Below are 19,197 nucleotides of genomic sequence, written 5' to 3'. Positions count from 1 at the left end.
TGCAGTATTCCAAGTTGTAATTGGGTGGCATTTAATGCTGGCAGAATTCCCTTTGGGTGGAATGTGGGAAGGCACTACAATAGGCGTTTTTAATATTTATTTGTTTTAGCCTTCCCACCACCACTGCTCTGATGAATCTCGAGTGCTTTATGCCCTGTGAGACTGCCAGCCTGTGAAGGCGAGAAAGACATGGGGCCTCATTACGACCCTGGCGGAAATCGCGGTGCAAAATGCACCATGGAGCACGGCGGAAAGCTGCCGATAGCGCCATGGGGGTTGGCGGATTTTCCGCCCCATTCCGACCTTGGCGGGGCGGTAAATCCCCATTCCCCATTTTACCCTTCCCCATTCCCATTTTTGCCCCATACGGTATAATGGGAGTGGGGAAGGCGTTAATTACGCCACCTCAAAATACGGTGGCGTAATTAACGACAAGGTCCCGTAGCGCCATGGATTTCTCCACCCGGAAAAACCAGGCGGAAAACGCTCCATGGCGCTACGGAAACTCGTAGTAGGGCGGACGGGTCCGCCGCGAATAACGCTGGCGTAAACCCACTCCGCCAGGGTCGTAATGAGGCCCATGGTGTTATATGGTCACACCTTTATCCATTTCAAGAAAAGACTAGGTCCTGCTGACTGAACGCTGCTGCTTAGAAGGAGATTTAGTTGGCGGAACTGGATTATTCCCATCACAATAATCGCAGCGTTCCCAGCGGGATAGGGTGATTTAATTGAGGAGGACTACTTTATGACAAATTTTAAAAAGGGGGGAATTGTTCATCTCTGTTTACTGAAACCCAATAAACAGACTAAGAAACAGACTGATTTGGTGGATGAAACGTGGTGCCTTTTTGAACCCTAACCCCTTAACCAGATTGAGGGGTTTTGGGCTGGTCCCCCTTTCCTGCAGCCAGAGAATCCCTGTACATAAAGCTTGAAATAAAGATTTGATGAGCAGGAGCTAAAAGCAGCTACTTGCTATTGAGCACAACCCATTAAGCTGGTGCTTCTCTGAGGAACGAGGCGCTGTTATATAGCGTGCCACAAATCAAATCCACATAAAATACAAACAATATGCTTTTTTAACCATTTTGATATCTACATTTCTAAGGCTTGTGGAATCTGCTTAGATCACATGCTGTGCATAGGCCGACATCTAGTGGAAGCTGCAGAGTATTAGTTTGTTTTTCGAAACTCGAAAAGAGGCGTTGAACTAGGGCATGCCACTAATACTATCCCTAGTGTGACGCCCACTGTACCCATGATCCCCCCCCCAATATAACACATATGGCTAGTACTCCCTTTAAATTCTGCCCAAAGTGTGACCGTAAGTTTGCTTGGGTAGACAAACACAATACATGTAACTTCTGTCTTCCACGGGACCATTCCGAGGCCAATTGTAGAGCTTGTAAGCTCTTCAAAGCCAAGACACTCAAGGACCGCTCAACCCAACGCTGGGCCCACTACATCAGGCAGCTAGAGGTCATGGACGCAGTGGGTTCAGCGATGGCAGCGACGCCGCCCTACCGGACGGCGAAGGCACAAGGGTGTCATCAGACACCCACGTGCAAGCCCCCGACCTCGGAGGACTGACCGGCGGTTCAGTTATGGGGACAACACCCGGCGATGAGAGCACGACACACACCTCTTCCACTAAACACACTAACTCCAGCCGAGATTCTCAATGTGTGTCGAGTGATCGGCATAAGAAGGCACTCAGGGAGCGGTCCGCCGATTCGGTGTCCTCTGGGCGTTCCAGGTCACGGTCGCCTCATGACACACAGCAACCATCCATGCTAAGGGTGCCAGACTACCAAAAGTCAGAGGTACTGTCGTCAGAAGACGAATCCTACCTCTTCCCCCAAGTAGCACATTCGATGTCTACTCCGGTAGTACGCTCGACGTCTGATTCCAAGATTCAAAGCCCCTCTTCCAAGTCTTCCAAGTCTCCAAGTCTCCCGAATCTCGTGAAACCACCTCCGAATCTCGACGCCAGGCGTCAAAACATTCAGGAAATTCCAAGGTGTCAGGTAAACATTCCTCTACTCGGGGGAAAGGGTAAAAACAACTCAAAAACACTCTGAACATCAGGTCCAGAAGGAAAAACACATGGAGAAGTCCAAGGCTCCTGACCCCAGCACTAAAGGAAAATCTGTTCCTCCCACTTCTCAGGAAACAGAGATAAACCAAGAACAACAGCAGGAGAGGGTTATCCCCAGCTCCAGGCAATGGAACTCGGAGGACATTGATAGAGTGATGAGGAGAATGGGCCTCATTACGACCCAGGCGGATTTCGCGGTGCTAAATGCACCGCGAAGCATGGCGGAAAGCCGCCGATAGCGCCATGGGGGTTGGCGGATTTACCGCCCCATTCCGACCTTGGCGGGGCGGTAAATCCCCAATCCCCATTCTGCCCTTCCCCATTCCCATTTTTGCCCCATAGGGTATAATGGGAGTGGGGAAGGAGTTAATTACGCCACCGTAAAATACGGTGGCGTAATTAACAACGAGGTCCCGTAGCGCCATGGTTTTCTCCGCCTGGTAAAACCAGGCGGAAAAGGCCGCCATGGCGCTACGGGAACTCGTAGTATGGCGGAGAGGTACGCCATGCACTACGCTGGCGTAAAACCCTCTCCGCCAGGGTCCTAATGAGGCCCAATGTCTTTTTTTTGTAGACTTTTTACGAAAAAGACCCAGATTATTCCGTAGCTACCATAATACTCCAGCTACCTCTGCCCCTTCAGGATCCAAAGACCCTCAACCTCCTACTTAGAGGCTCCGTTCTGACACTCCAGGTCAGGGACTGATTTCAGACCCTTCTATAACTGAACTTTACCAGCTATATGGTGAAGAGTCAGTCGTACAGATGCTGGAAGAACAGACGGGCTGATTACTATGGGGATGATGAGGACCAGGAAGAAGAAGAGGAAGACGAGGCAGAGGCCTATAGTCTTGACTCGCCTATTCCCAAAGATCCCCCTGTGAATGACTCGCTGGTTGACAGTCAGCCCTTACTTAATGAGGTTTTAGCTAAAGCTGCAGCCCATTTCCAAACTGACACTCAGGGCGTCCAAGAAGAGAGAGATTTTGCAGAGGAAATTCTAGGGGACAGGAAATCCATTTCACAGACTATCCCCATTTTTAAATCAATTCAATGCAGAATCGATCCTTCTCTAGTGACCCCTAATCTTACTAGGGCGGTTAACCCACGAGTAGAAAAATTATTTGGAGCTGCTCCCTCTATACATAAGTGGCCAGTTAAAACCTGACTCACTAGTGGTTACTACCACCAGAAAGATGGCAGGAACACCTTTGGCTTCTTCAAAAGCACCCCCATACAAAGAGAGCAAGAGAATATATGCTCTGGGGAGGAAAGTAGCATCCACGTCTGCATACCAAGCTCGCATTGCTAACACCACTACTCTATTAGCTAGCTACAACTGCCACCAATGGGAACAGGTAGCTATCCTCATTGACTCTGCACCCGAACCTCTAAAGAGTCAGTTGGCCTAGATTGCATCAGACGGAAGATCAGTGTCTGGGTGCATTCTCAAAGCAAACTTCCATGCAGCAGACAATGCATGGAGGCTGATAGCAGAGGGCACAGTGATTAAGCGACACGCTTGGCTAAGGTAGTCGGGGTTTAAACCTGAGACCCAAGTCACCCTCATAGACATGCTGGTAGAACCTAATGTCCTGTTTGGGAAAGCAGTGGAGGAAGCACTGAAGACGGCTAAGGACGAATATGACACCTTAACGTCCCTCGGCCAACTAACAAATAAGCCCCCAGGGCAAGCGGGAAATAGCAATTTTCGTCGCTTTCGCGGCCAAAACTCCCAGAGAGGGTCCAATTATTATCAGACCCAAGGAACCTTGTGGGCCGGCAACCAATAGACTACCCAAGTTTTCTCCAGAGGTCAAAAGAGGGGCCACGGTAGGGGGAGAGGCAGCCCAGGTAGAGGCACAACGCCTCCCAATAAACAACAGTGACGTTCCGCTCCGGGTCCCTTCTCATGTATCCCCAGTAGGGGGGCGTATTTCCATCTTCACCCACGCATGGGAAGAGATCACTTCGGACAGATGGGTGCTGTCCACAGTGTCCGCGGGATACTGTATAGAGCTACTGGAACGCCCCTGCAACCATCCTCCAAGACAGAAGATACACTCCTTGGAGCACCAAAGAATCATCCTCGAGGAGATCGTCATTCTTCTTGCAAAGGACTCAATAGAACTCGTCCCGGGCAACCAGGTAAACAAGAGTATTTATTCAACTTACTTCCTTGTGCCAAAAATAGATCTAACGGTGCGCCCAGTATTAGACTTGCGCCCTGCAAACAAGTATGTCAAGCCACAGAAATTCTGCATGACTACACTACAGGAAGTAATCCCCCTACTAAAAAGAGGAGACTACATGGCAACATTGGATATGAAAGATGCCTACTTTCATATTTCCATGTTCCCAGCGCACAGGAGATTCTTGCGTTTCAAGATAGACAACCAGCACTACCAGTTCAAGGTGCTGCCCTTCGGAATAGCCTTGACTCCAAGGGTATTCACTAAGGTACTGGTGGTGGTAGCGGCTCACCTAGGCAGGTAGGCAATCCCGGTCTACCCTTATCTGGACGACTGGCTCATCACAGGGGAAACCCCCATAATTTGCAGAGACAACATTCAAAGAACAATCGACCTCCCCTTCCAATTGGGCTTCTCAATCAACGAGAAAAAAATCAAGCCTAGTGCCAAGCACCTCAAAACAGTTCCTAGGAGCTGTCCTAGACACCCAAGAGGGGTTGGCCTTTCCGTCAGAGGAAAGAATTCGGAATCTGTTAGTGCAAATTTTTCAATATCAGTCCGGTCACCAGATAAGGGTGCGCAAAGCGATGTGTTTGCTAGGCATGATGGCATCATGCCTTTACCTGGTTCCCCACGCGCGCCTGCGTATGCGACCCATGCAGGAATGGTTGGCGAAACAGTGGTCTCAGGCAAGTGGTCAGTGGGATGATCTAGTGGTCGTTTTCGCCAACACTAGTACAGAGTCTTCGCTGGTGGACAAGAGAAAATCTTACAATTGGGAAACCCTTTTACGATCCAGAAATACAAGCCGTCATCACAACAGACGCATCCCTGTCAGGGTGGGGAGCTCACCTCCTTCACCACACAGCTCAGGGTCTCTGATCTCAACAGTGACTCAGAATCACATCAACCTGCTAGAACTTCTGGCAGTCTTCAGAGCGCTTCGGGCATTCGAACCCCACCTATCCAACCTGTCAGTGCAGATCCTAACAGACAGCACGACGGCGATGTTTTACATAAACAAACAAGGGGGCACTCGTTCACGAAATCTGTCCAAACTTGCCCAGAAAATTTGGATATGGGCACTCAGACGGAACATTTACCTGTCATCCCAACATGTTCCGGGGGATCGCAATTCACTAGCGGACGCTTTGAGCCGATATCCCCTCCCTGAAGAACACGAATGGCGACTACACGAAGAAGTCGTAGGAGATCTCTTCTCTCATTGGGGTCTCCCCACTATAGACCTGTTCGCCACAAGCGAAAACAGACCATGCCCAGACTTTGCATCCAGATTCCTCCAACCAGGCTCCAAGGGGAACGCTCTATGGATGAATTGGTCAGGGATGTTTGCCTATGCTTTTCCACCAACCCCTCTGATGAGAAAGGTGGTCAACAAGATGCACAGGGAATCGATGACGCTCATCCTAGTTGCTCCTATGTGGGCGAGACTACCATGGTTTCCACACCTACGCAAACTGGCGGTGTGCGAACCCATCAAACTCCCGTGCTGGTACAATCTATTCTCACAGCACAAAGGGCAAACAGTGCATCCGCAACCCAACTCGATGAACTTGGCAACATGGCTCCTGAAGTCATAGAGTTCGGCCATCTCAATTTACCCGAGATGCATGGACATCTTGAGAGAGTCTAGAAAACCTAACACAAGACACTGTTACTTTGATAAATAATAATAATTAATAATAATAATGGAAAAGATTTGTTATTTGGTTCCAGAATAAACAAATCGACCCAATTGATTGCACTCCTTCCAATATTGTCACCTATATGCTCCACCTACTAGATGCAGGGTTAGTATTTAATTCACTCATGGTTCACCTGGCGGCGTTATCAGCCTACACCACCTCCCATAACAAAGTGTCATGGTGGAAAGTACCAGTGGTCAAAGCCTTTATGGAAGGGGTAAAGAGACTCCACCCTCCAATTTCTAACCCACCACCTGGTTGGGACCTTAATGTGGTGCTTGCTAAACTCATGGGACCTCCATTCGAACCCATGCGTAAAGCTAGTCTCAAACACCTGACTTGTAAAACTGCCTTCTTAGTAGCCATTAGATCCATAAGAAGGGTCAGTGAAATTCAGGCTCTGTCAGTGCAGGATCCTTTCTTTACGGTTCATAAGGATAAACTGGTTTTATGCACACACCCTAGGTTTTCACCTAAATTCATTTCAAAATTCCATGTTAACCAGTCCATTGAGCTACCGGCCTTCTTCCAAGAACCCAAACGCTCTGCTGAGGTGAAGCTCCACACACTAGATGTGAGGAGAGCGGTCCTCTACTACGTGGACAAGACCAGACCGCTAAGAAAGACAGATGAACTGTTCATCTCCGTAGCTCTAGGCAGAGAAGGAGATTGCGTCTCTAAGGGTGCCATCTCCAAATGGATTGTCAAATGTATCGAACTGTGCTACTCCCTTTCAGATAAAACACTGCCTTTTACGCCAAGGGCCCACTCTACTAGAGGTAGTGGGGCCACTCTGGCTTTCATTGCAAATGTACCCCTTGACACGATTTGCAAAGCAGCTACATGGAGCTCTATTCACACCTTTACTCAGCACTACTGCATTGACACTCATTCCAAGACAGATACTCAAGTGGGACAAGCGGTTCTAAGACATCTGTTTGCTCATGACCCTTCTCACATCCCACCTCCTAACACTGCTCGCTAATCTATGCACAGCATGTGTTCTAAGCAGATTCCACAAGCCTCAGAAGGGATACATTACTCACCATAATCGTATTTCTGATGCTTGTTTCTGCTTAGATTCACATGTGCCCGCCCTTCCTCCCCTCTGAGAGAAGGTGCATGGATGCTTGTAGTCTTATCTATCTGCTTGGATACTCTGTACTCACGCTACTCCTCATGCTACCTCATGTCAGAAAAAATACAATCTGAGGGTCCTACACGCGTGAGGGATCATGAGTACAGTGGACGTCACACTAGGTATAGTATTACTGGCACGCCCTAGTGCGACGCCCCTTTTCGAGTTTTGAAAAACAGACTGTTATACTCTGCAGCTTCCACTAGATGTCAGCCTATGCACAGCATGTGAATCTAAGCAGATACGAGCATCAGAAATAGGATTACGGTGAGTAATGTATCTTATATATAAGACTTCCTATGCTTTAAATGCCTTCTAGTTGTGTTCTAATGTTCCTTGTACGCATTCCCAAACACACACAAGTACATTTCTCAATTGTGTGGCACCAGCTGACTTGTGGAGTCAAAAGTTGATGTTGGTGTCAAGCTAAACAGGCTCTCCTAGGATAGACGCATGAGCTAGAGTTCTGGACGTTGAGCACTTTCGAAGCCTGTGGAAGTCCTAATTGTGAGTGAATTAGAGGCTCATGCCTAGCAGCAATGTGTATTGCACCAGCAAAAACAATTTGTAAATGCTTTCTTAAAAGGTGTAACCTTTTGCCCATACAAGGAGTGAGTGCTTTTGTACAGTGTTGGAAGTATACCAGAATAATGAGTGGAACTGTGACCCCTGCGGTGGACATAGTAGGCGGAAGGGAGCACTGTGCAACACATTTTTCAAGGTTTGCATCCATGCTGATTGACAGCCCATTGAGGTGAAATAGATTTCAGTTTAGCTGTAACTGCCATTGGGTAGTAAAGTGGAAGAGTGTGCTTTAACTTCACAAAGAACAGCTCTGGAATGTGAAAATGGTTGCAAAAAGTAGTGGAACTGTTAATAGGAAAAAATGAAAGCAGTGGAACACCGTTCCCGCGCACTTCAACCACTGCTTTTGGATTTGGAACAATAGTGTTCCGCACTCGTGTACATTGAAAGATGTGAGTAATGTTCAGATGTTGAAACAAACGTAGGGCTTCCGAACTTCATAAGGATTCCCAGTAGAGGTGGGTGGGCCTATGCTCAACACTCAATATTGTGTTATTATGGTATTTATTGAGCGCAGACCTAACTTCAGGAAGCTACAGAGCACTTTACAATCATAGGGGGGAGAACATGAGCGAAGCAGAGAAACAAGGGAGTGAGGAGCAAAGAGGGTAGTGGAGGGCTAGCCACTTGCCAGCAAGGGATCTAGAAGCAACCAGGGGAGGAAACAGTGGGGATCAGATCACCCAGTCTTGGGTAGGGTGGGGAGTGGAGGGTGTCTGGTCCTAGGTTTTCGGGGGGAGCCATTCCTTGGAGAGGAGGGCCTTGAGTTTTTTTCCTGAACTGTAGAATCTTTTACAAAAGACCAAATGGAATTATGGAACCTTCTCCCAGATACAGGGTTATGCAGAGCATATGACCAGACCTCAGCGTGCAAAACATTTGTTACAGATAAATAACACACTCTTGATCTGTTAATATTGTGATAAGTATTAATAGGTCAACCCGACAAACATACATTCATGCACAGTGCATTTTTTAAAAAATTGCACAATCTCTTCTTTTTCCTGCATGAATTTGTGTAATGTAAAATGTTCGCTTGTACGTCATGATAATATCAGGTTTTCCTGTAGTGCCTATTGCCAGATGACTCCCAGGTCTAGGCACTTTAATAATAGCTGTCTGTACCCAATCTGATGGTACTGGCTTTATCATCCTGAGGAGGTTGAAGGGCTGCGTTCGCCTGCATATAAGGAAGCTCACGTTTAGAGACCTGGTCAGTGTTGCACAAGGATGAGCACTGAGTTTCAGTTAGATCCCGAGATAAAGGAATCTATGTTTGAATAGCTCAGAAGAGCCAGATCTGCGCATTATCAGGTTTCCCCCACTTTTGCATTCACTACAAATCGAAGGACACCAGTTGCACAGTCAACTAGTGGAACTGAAACGACAAAAGAGAACAGACTTCGCAATGTACCGCACACTGCGCCTGCCCCTGTGCAGTGATTCATGAAGACTTCCATGCGCACAGTCAACTATTTGTTTATGTCGCGCCTAGAAACCCTTGTGTATAAGCGCGTTATAAAGGCCACATCATATGTTTTCATTATTGCCTTCGATAGAATTGTGATTTACAAAGAACCCCATTTCTCAGTACATGAAAGCTGGTTGTCTAGCAGCACTACAAATGCAAGCACACAATGTCTGACCTCCTTTTCCCCCTTCCGGCAGGTTATCCAGGATTCCAGGCTGCTACCTATGCCAGCCGCAGCTATGCCGGCCTAGCCCCGGGGTACACCTACCAGTTTCCAGGTAACATTATTTTAAAATGCACTTTACCATCCTTATCCTTATTCCAAGCTCAAAGCTTTTAACGTGTACCGTTTCATCTGGCTTGATATGGGAATTTGTGGTCCTGGGTGTGTAGCACGCATGATGGGGTGGGGTGATGATGGATTGTGTGGGTGGTCTGCTCTGGCTGTATTTGGGGGGGGGGGCGTTTACTTACGTCTTTGCAGAGAAAGGAGGTTTTACATGTAACCCCAGGCCAGATAACATGTAAGACTCGGGCAAGACTTTGGGCCTTATTACGAGTGGTGCTAATACCTCCCAATGGGAATTATCATTACCGCCTGCGGCTACAGTGGCAGGTCCCCCTAATGTTGTGTTTCCGTTATTCCCCATTCTGATGTCTCATTGGACTTCATTCAGCAATGGAGGTATTACTGCCAGCACATAACTGCCATTTTTGTGAGACGTCATACCGCCAGGCACAGTTTGAGTTTATACGCTCATATTCTAACTGACTGGAAAAACAAGTGATGATACTGTTACCGCCTGTTTTTTCAGTTATCTCCAAACTCGTAATGAGGCCCATCATTGCACCTGTGTGACGGGGGGCGGGGTATCGGTGATGTGCAATGCTGCTGAAGTGGGGGAGGGGATGCTGGGGTTCCTGTTGCTTATATGGGAGTGGAGGTGCACGGCGTCCTTGTTGCTGCTGCAGTTCCCTGCCGCAGACTCCCCTCAGGGTGTTTGCTAAAAGTTCCTAAGTTGTTTTACATTTTATTTTAGAATTCCGCGTAGAGCGGGCCCCCCTCAGCAGCGGGCCCATCCTCCCCGAGCTCACAGGTCAGTCTGGCTGATTTCCTAACACTTGCACGCAGGAAGGAGAGGCGGGCAGGGTGGGGGTTCTAATGAGAAGTAGGACCTCCCTGCTACTCTGGCACCCTCTGTATATGTCTGCCGCTAGGTCCAAGCAGGGAGGGATGTTAAACTTGAGTGCATGAAGTGTTTCTCTGTCTGTCGATTACGTCATGTGTGTCCTTGTGCACGCCTTCACTCACCGTTACCATGCATACCAAGGGCTGGCTACAGCCATGTTTCATGTAGTCACACGTGTTTCATGTGTTCAGTTGGTGTCTACAGCCAATCGTCATTTTATACCTGCTGTCTTACCTTACTGTGGCGACAATTTGCTTCCCCCTATCTGATGGGGGTGCATTCAGCTCACTGCTCAGGTTCATTTTCTTATGACCATTATGATTGATAGGTTATTTATAACGTGCTTAATACCCAGAGGTTTCGAAGCGCAGACCCGGGGATCGAACCTGTGGTGCTCCGTGTCGTCTTGCTTCCAAGGCGAGCGCATTGCCCCTGAACTATCCTCCCGAGACTAGGGAGGATAGCTCAGTTGTCGTTAATAAACATTCACAAATCCACCAGCTTTCTAATGAGCTTACAAGGACAGTTTGTTTAATCTTGCTGCCATTGATGGAATCTCGTCAGTATTTCAAATCGGAACCACTAGCTAAACACCACCTCTTAGTCTGGGAGAGGGTAATGCATCCACTGTTGCCGTGGGCAACAAGAGTCATAAAAATCCGCACTGGTGAAGACCCAGATTTGGGTTACCAAGGCTATCTGGCATTTCCGCCAGGCAGCTTCTTTTATCCCCAATCACACTTCCGGTTGGCATCCTGACCATTTTGTCCTCTGCCCCGGGTTCAAGTTATACATGCGTCGACACGCTTCCTCTCTAAACCCAAGAGAGCAATTGCATATGTTCCTGGGCTACCTCCCGGCATCTGGCGCCCTACACCAGAATCCTCTACATTATCTCTTTTCATCTCATCTTCTGAATGTTGTTGTGGTGCCCACCTTTCTGACTTCACTAAACTTAGTAACACTGTGCACTTATCCCATGTCCCCTCCTACAGTGCAAGCCAGATGCCCAGACAGTGCACTGTGTTCTATGGTAATTAATGAAGCGACCCCTCGTTCCGTTTTCTGCCATGGTGTAGTCCGTGAGTATCTGTCATCTCCCAACCTGCATTCCAAGTATTTGGGGTTCACTTACCTTGCATTATCTGGCTGCACATCACTCTCTTGGTCATTTGTCATTGCATCACTGTTTGTGCTAGGTTGCCATGGACGCGGTCTGCCTTCTGGTCCGCCGTTGTAATTGGGCTTAGTTTTCTAACAAGGCACCAGCACCCTGCCCTTTGGGTCTGTCAAGACCGCTGTAACCATGTAACCTGTGTGAGGCGGCCAAACCGAATCAGTAATAGAATTGTTTTTAGATTTGATCGATAAAATGTGATCTATAAAAATGTATTGATAGCCGCTAATGTGAACAATGCCCGCTGCAAGAGCAAGTACTGCTGAAGCAGTTAATCTTTTACTTGCAAGGGCAGCAACCACCTACCCCAGTGGTATATAATGCTAGGCCAGTTTCTCCTTTTGTTAAGGGTGAGATGCTAGTGATTTGTGCATCCCTTTGGGTCATTTCTTACTGTTTATTCTTAAAATATTTACAGAGTGCATTGTTATCCTAGCTGGTATGTTTGCAGAAACAGCCTCCTGGAGCTTGAGTTGCCGTGCTGGTAGAAGTGACTAAGGAGTGCCATTGACAATCAAATGGAAAAATCACATTCAAAAATAAAACCCTAAATGCAATCCCGATTTCTTTTTTTTTTTAACTGAACATAAATTCCCCAAATAATTGTACAGGCCCATTGATAAAGACATAAAGAAAAAGTGTCATTCATAATGTTAATACAAACATTGTGAGTGACTTGTTAATCCTTGCAGACATGGCTCTACCTGCTGCCTTGTGTTATCGTGTGGCTGTGTCTTACTCATCACTCTCTGCCACATGGCTATTCTAGAGAAGGCCCTGACACCGTTTAAATGCTTGCAACATACGTTGGCCACCATTCATTGGGTGCAACAGAAAGGATAATGCGCCCACGCCAGCATCCACAGTCCTGTGCCAGGGGACTGGAGAGTTAGTTAGTCTCAAATAGAAGACCACAGGAGGCTCCAGGCGGAGACTCGCACATTACAATGATTCGAAAGATGGCAAACCTGGAGTCATGTTTCAATGCCTCTCCTGTTCACCAAACGTTTGATTTTGTAGGCTTGGGAGTCAAAGGAATTTGAAGCCTAAAGCCAGCATGCAGTTAATGAAAAATCACTGTCAAAGCATTGGGGATTAATTGACTTTCAAGCCTTCCAAGAAAAGCAATTAACCGTAAGATTAGAACTGAAATGAGTTGCTACTCTCCTCAGAATGTGATGGTCCCAGATTTCTGGCAACATTTAAATTTTAAATGATTACTTTGCCAAACCTCCTGTAGAGGGAGGGAAAGCCCATCCCGCCCTGCCCTGCCTGAGATGAGCTGACCAGGTGCCGGACTCCAGTAGAGGGAGGGAAAGCCCATCCCGCCCTGCCCTGCCCTGCCTGAGATGAGCTGACCAGGTGCCGGACTCCTGTAGAGGGAGGGAAAGCCCATCCCGCCCCGCCCTGCCTGAGATGAGCTGACCAGGTGCCGGACTCCTGTAGAGGGAGGGAAAGCCCATCCCGCCCCGCCCTGCCCTGCCTGAGATGAGCTGACCAGGTGCCGGACTCCTGTAGAGGGAGGGAAAGCCCATCCCGCCCCACCCTGCCCTGCCTGAGATGAGCTGACCAGGTGCCGGACTCCTGTAGAGGGAGGGAAAGCCCATCCCGCCCTGCCCTGCCTGAGATGAGTGCCGGTTGATTGTCCAGCACCATTGAGGTTTAGCCTCGTGTGCTCCTGGCTCATGTGCCTGTCTACAGGCAGCGTGTACCTGTAGACAGGCATTTTTCTGTACCCGTTGCATATTCTCACTTGCTTCCATCTGCTCAATGCAGGGAATTGTGAAATTGACCCATGTTGTGTTTGCCCCTCCTACTGATTTCGTTCTGGAATGGCCTTTTACATTATTAAAGGATTGATACGCCGATTGTAGCTGCTGATGCTCCATTCAACCCTTTTAAGGATTCTAAGCCCAGTGTCGGTGCTAATCCTGCAATCGTCCTTCCCTCAATAGTGTGGCTCAGTTCACTGTTGCAATCGCAATCCACCCGACCCTCGTTGGCTGCTGGGGCTCGTCTCCCTGCTGCCAAGAACATGACGCGAGCACGGAAAGGCGTGGGTGCTTCACGCATATCTTAGCCTAGGTCAGATGTAATGCAGAGGGCGCTCTCCTCTTTAGGAGCTTCACAGTGGTCTAAGAGCTGCGTTGACAAGGAGTGGGAGGTTAGTGGGATACTCGGATGCCGCTTGACATTGTTCCGACGGAAATGTCTGTAAAATGCCTGCAGGCGATACACTTGCGTCACTAGGATAGATCTACCCTAAATTGTTCGCGAAACAAAGAATCCCTCCTTATGTGTTTATGAGCCATCACTTTTATTCTCTTCTCCACAAGCCAAACACTGTATCCCAATTACGGTCTACGTGCCCATATTTGACACAGTAGAACATTATTTGCAACCCGGTCCATAAATATTACTTTTCCGACCTGGTCTTGATAGCAAATCTGAGGTCCTAAAGTTCCAACTTGTCTGTTTGATCCATGATGTCTTGTTGATGACTCAATCATGGGTATCTTTTTTTGTTTCAGCAATTCCGCTAACGGCCTATGGACCAATGGCCGCTGCAGCGGCAGCCGTTGTCCGAGGTAATGGCTCGTTCCTTGCAGGACAGACCGAGCAGCAGTGGCAGCGTGAGTTTGTTGCAGGGCCTCTTTCCTGTTTTTCTTTGTGGGTCTTGGTGGAGGTGGATGGTCGGGAGAAAGTCCGACTTAACATCTTTATTAGAATTTTGTTATTTAACCCCTGTATTGTAATCTATGCCTGCTTGGGACTAAGCATCAAGAATGTGCTTTATTTTTTTTTGTCCAGGCACCGGTCCGACTCGTGCTGGAGGATTTCTAGGAACGAGCAGCCCTGGCTCAATGGCAGAACTTTATGGAGCAGCCAGCCAAGAATCGGCCATAAGCAGTTACATCAGTGCCGCTAGCCCTGCCCCAAATGCAGGGTTTGCCCACAGTCTAGGGGTGAGTGTTTGATAGTTATTTCTGCTTTAGGGATGCGATTAAATAAGTCAATGCAATTGGAGAGATTGTTGGACAGGATTTTGTAGGTTGAGATCCATTGATAAAGGAGACGGGCTGAGTAGTATTTATGTGATGGTGTTAATAGGGGGGATTGGTAAGTAGGATTGAGCACGGATGTGATTAGGCATATTCTTTTAATGAATTGCCATATCTTTAGTGGGATTCCTTTTTTGTAAAAACAATTTTTATTTACAGTTTATTGCTGTTCAAAGACAAACATCTAAATAATAGAGTCAAGAACAAACAGCAACCCACAGTGAGAGAATGCATAATTCACCATCATACATACAATACAACTAGAGAGATAGCATCCAATATCAATATAACAATATCAATCTCGAAGCAAATGTTGTACAAATGGCGCCCACATCTCCGGTAATCGGCATGCAAAAGGCATAGTGCGTAGATACATGGTTTCCATGTCGTGGCAGTATGCCACATCTTCCTGCTAATTTTGCATTTTGGGCGGGGGACCCTTCCACCATGACATAGCGACCCTCATGCGTGCCAGCCTCCGACCCGCCCTAGATGGGCGCTGTGTACACCCCAGCAGGACCACCGCAGGATCCGAATCAATCTGTTCCCCCACAATCTGCGATGTCTTAGACAACACCTCCCCCCCAATAGCGAGATATAGGCGGACAGTCCCAGGCCAGGTGTATGACGTCGACTGGCCTAAAGCCACATCTAGTAAACGTGTTGAGGGTGCTGGGAAAGTGTTTACGGAGACGAGCCGGGGTGCGAGAAAACCTGGTGCGCAAAGTTCAAATTAACCTGCTTAAACCTAGAATTCACTGAGAACTTTTGCATTTGAGACAGCACATACCCCAAACATCATCAATGTTTGCGCTACCCAAGGCCTCCTGCCAGCGCCACCAGGACGAATCAACCTGGACATAACGCTCTGATACAGCCGTGAGACCAAGGGGCCCTCCCCTTGCAATGACGGCCATGTCGGGAACAAGGAGAATGCGTTCAGCACGCGGCAATAGATAAACAAATCCAGAGAATGTGGACCCACACCTGTCCTTCATCTGCTGCAGTGATATAAATATGTCATCCACAAAATAATCCCCAAAAGATTGTATCCCGATTTTGTCCACCCATTGCAAATAGGCCTTCCTGCCGTGGCAGCCAAACATTTCTGATGGGGAGCAACTGCAGGTAAGGAACGACAATGCCCATCCTGTCAGCCACCTTGCCCCAAATCGTGCAGTTTATATTAATGGATGGAAACCGGCCCCGCTCTCAAGGCACTCAGAATTACAGAACGTAGGAGATAGGGAGCTGCCATTGCCCTCTGCATCTGGACATGGGATCGCATGAAACGCGCGGTGTATCAGAACGCACACAATAATACCGCTCTAAATCCGCATCGCCCGGCCCCTCTCACCATAAGGTATTGTCAGAGTTGTATAAGCCACCCAGGCTTGTTTCCCGGCCCAAATCAAATAGAAAGAATCCCTCACAGACAGAGGAAAAAAACAGACAAAAGGAGTAAATGAATATTTAAAAACCAATACAAACGACCCATCAGAATGAGTGGAAAGGCATGCCATTTCACCTCATGGTCCTGCAGTGATCTTATGGCCTTGCCATAGTTGACCCGGAAACAAGAGTGGATGTGTCCCGCGACACCCAAGTAACGAGTACTATCACCCTCCCAGGCTAACTCGAAGTTGTTACCAAAAGTGACCACCACCACGTTGTCCCGCTGGTGAGCAGAAAAAACTCTGATTTGCTCTTATTGCCCCGTAGCCCAGAGACATCCCCTAACTGCACCACCTGTCACATTACTGGTGGTAAGTTATGAGCCAGGTCGCCGAGAAATGGCACCACATCATCGACATATAAGGAGATAATCAGCAGATATGCCCCAAGAAATAAGCCCCACTGTGTGTGTTGTTCCCGCAGAATCGCCGCCAGGGCTCCATCGCCAGGGCAAACAGACGCAGGGACATGGGGAAACCCTGTCTTGTCCCCCGCCCCATCAGTATGGCCTGCGATCGGTGACACCGCACCACAATTTGAGACATAGGGCCAGTATAAAGAAGTGACACGAGCAAGTTAAATCGTTCACCCAAAACGCTGCCGCCAGACTCCTTCTTGCTCTGGGACACGAGGATCACATCTCCCCCGCTCTCTGCACCCTTCACTGGCTCCCTGTGGGACGAAGGGCCACATTCCAAATCTTATGCATTTCCCACCGAGCAGTGCACGAGACTGGCCCAGCATACCTATAAGAGAAGACTAAAACCTTACCACCCATCCTTCATGCTAAGATCAAGCACTGCCCTCTTACTAGTGATTCCAGCCTCCAATTCAGCCAGGATTGCAGGGTCCACCTTCTCAACCTTGGCTCCAACTCTGTGGAACTCACTCCCTCCACACATTTGACACAACCAAGACTACATGGCCTTCAGCAAAGCTCTAAAATCCTGGCTCTTTCCGTAAACCTGATAAGAACCATCTAGGGCTGCTGAAACCCACCAACATCATGGACCATTACTTTAATGACATTACATTGGAAAGTAATTACAGCGTGCAGACAAATGTTCAGGGAGATACCGAGCGAAGAGATCACAGAATGTGACCAATAAGTCACCAAGACAGAATTAGGAAATGGATACCACAGATGACAACCTTAGTGTCCTGGAGGCTCTAAGATATATAACTGCTCACTCTCCGCTTCCCAAGTCTACTACACAGACCTAGCAGCCTCTCGCGCCATCAAGTTGATAATACCCTTTCGCTCCATACCTTGCCCCAACTACATACCTAAGATACAATCCCACCTAGGCGCTAAAACACCCAGACTCTACAATGCCTCTGTCCAGCCTGTCCTTTAGTATCACTGCCTCGAGGTTACTACGTTGGTGCGAGATAACGTCTGTCCCATAACCAAATATCATGCCTAGACCTACCCTGCAACCCACCATAAACCACGACGACAGACCGGGAAAATGAGCTTGGTGTGACTACATTGGTGCGAGATACCACTGCCTGAAAACCAAATACCCTGCCTAATCCTACCCTGCAACCTACCATAAACCACAACCAGTAACCCGGAAACTGGGCTCCTGAGATGCATAGTGCTGAGCCTAAGTATTATGATCCTCTGACTGAGCAAACATATCTTATTCCACTCCTAGCTGTAAATCTACCTCAGAGTGCCGCCACCGCGAAACACAAGGACGAACACTACCAACTCATCCAGATCCAGAATCTAATCCTGGAACAGTGGGCTTGTAAGAATAAACCATCCATCCAGACACTCACCTCTCCTACCACTATGCTCACTTTCTACTTTACACCAACACACAATAGAGCGCAGCTATACCCCTCGGTCAATTTTGGCCTAGCTGCTCACATACGAACAATACTCCATGAACACCTCAACATCCTGCTAGAGCGCAGCTATACCCCATGAAAAAAATCAGCCTAGCTGAACACATAAACGTCCTACACAGGCCTAATGCCAGCAGAATGCAGTCTCGGAGACCAACCACCTAACTGCACACATTCAACTGATCTCTCACTACCACGACACCTAGTGTTAGGATGAAGCTACCATCGGGCAAATCACACTAGCTGCACACATATTGAGTGCACCCAAACACCCTATACACAACCTATACTATCCTACTCTCTCGACTGACCTGGACTACAATGCCCAAGGGCGTTCAACCCACAAGCGCTTTGAGATAATACCAATGATATAGAGGGCGCTATATAAATAACATAACCCAGACCCAGCTTACGGAGGACTGCAAAAAGATGGGGCATTCGAGTTAAAAGCCTTCTCAGCATATAATAGCACGGCTATTGCTTGTGACTCTGGTGCCAGTGCTGAAAGGACCCCAGAAAAGCAGCGCAATCCATACGTTGGGTTCCTCCTCAGTATAAAACCAGACTGGTCAGCTAATACCAACTTCAGCATCAAGGGGAGGAGCCGATTGGGCAAAACCTTGGCAAAAATCTTGTTTACCACATTAATTAAGGATATGGGCCGGGAAGAGCCTCACTCCTCAGGAGGCTTTCCTTTTTTGTGCAGCAAGATTGCAGTGGCTTCACAGAGCAAAGGGGGCAGGCACCCATGCTCAACTGACTCTGTATTTACCTGCAGCAATATGGGCGCCAGAATATGCGTGCAAACTTAATAAAAATTCCCTGGGTAGGCCGTCCGGACTGGGGGCCTTAAATCCCAGGAGCTGCTTGATAACTGCCAGAATCTCCTCCAGCGTGACCTCACGATTGAGAGCCTCCTTCAGCAGTGGGACTAGCCAACACAATTCAACTGTATCTTCTAGATACGGCTGCTTATGTGTCTCGAGGCATAGCAAAAAGGCATCCATAAAACTCGCTGAACTCAGCCATTTCTGCATGGAAATGGCCTTACACATTATTAAAGGATTGATACGCCCTAATCACATCAATGTGGGGTGGGGGGGGGCTTCTATGAGCAGCCAGCAATCTAGCAAGCAAGGCACCAGGTTTTTGTTTTTACCCGTATTGCTGTAGCATGTGACCCCTACTCAAAAACATGATCTCCCTGTTCGCATTAGTATGGAAGCTATCCAGCTTCCAACGTAGCGCTAGAAGGACCTTCGG

General features: G+C 48.1%; 1 protein-coding gene across 12 annotated transcripts in view; it reads left to right on the top strand.

The window, feature by feature from the left end:
* MSI1 (musashi RNA binding protein 1) overlaps window positions 1–19,197 on the top strand; it is a 287,638-nt gene that overhangs the window by 244,018 nt on the left and 24,423 nt on the right. For 5 of the 12 annotated variants that reach the window (XM_069619754.1, XM_069619753.1, XM_069619751.1 and 2 more), the window contains 5 exons: window positions 9,391–9,471; window positions 10,234–10,290; window positions 11,379–11,465; window positions 14,092–14,193; window positions 14,372–14,526. In XM_069619754.1, the coding sequence (XP_069475855.1) occupies window positions 9,391–9,471; window positions 10,234–10,290; window positions 11,379–11,465; window positions 14,092–14,193; window positions 14,372–14,526 (482 nt within the window). The remainder of the gene's footprint in view (window positions 1–9,390; window positions 9,472–10,233; window positions 10,291–11,378; window positions 11,466–14,091; window positions 14,194–14,371; window positions 14,527–19,197) is intronic. The other 7 variants (XM_069619758.1, XM_069619756.1, XM_069619761.1 and 4 more) reach the window with 5 other exon arrangements.

The sequence above is a fragment of the Ambystoma mexicanum genome, chromosome 10 (assembly GCF_040938575.1).
Source record: "Ambystoma mexicanum isolate Mex_15411 chromosome 10, UKY_AmexF1_1, whole genome shotgun sequence".
Lineage (NCBI taxonomy): Eukaryota > Metazoa > Chordata > Amphibia > Caudata > Ambystomatidae > Ambystoma > Ambystoma mexicanum.
Note: the sequence above shows the minus strand (reverse complement) of the source record. Positions and strands in the feature narration are given on the sequence as shown.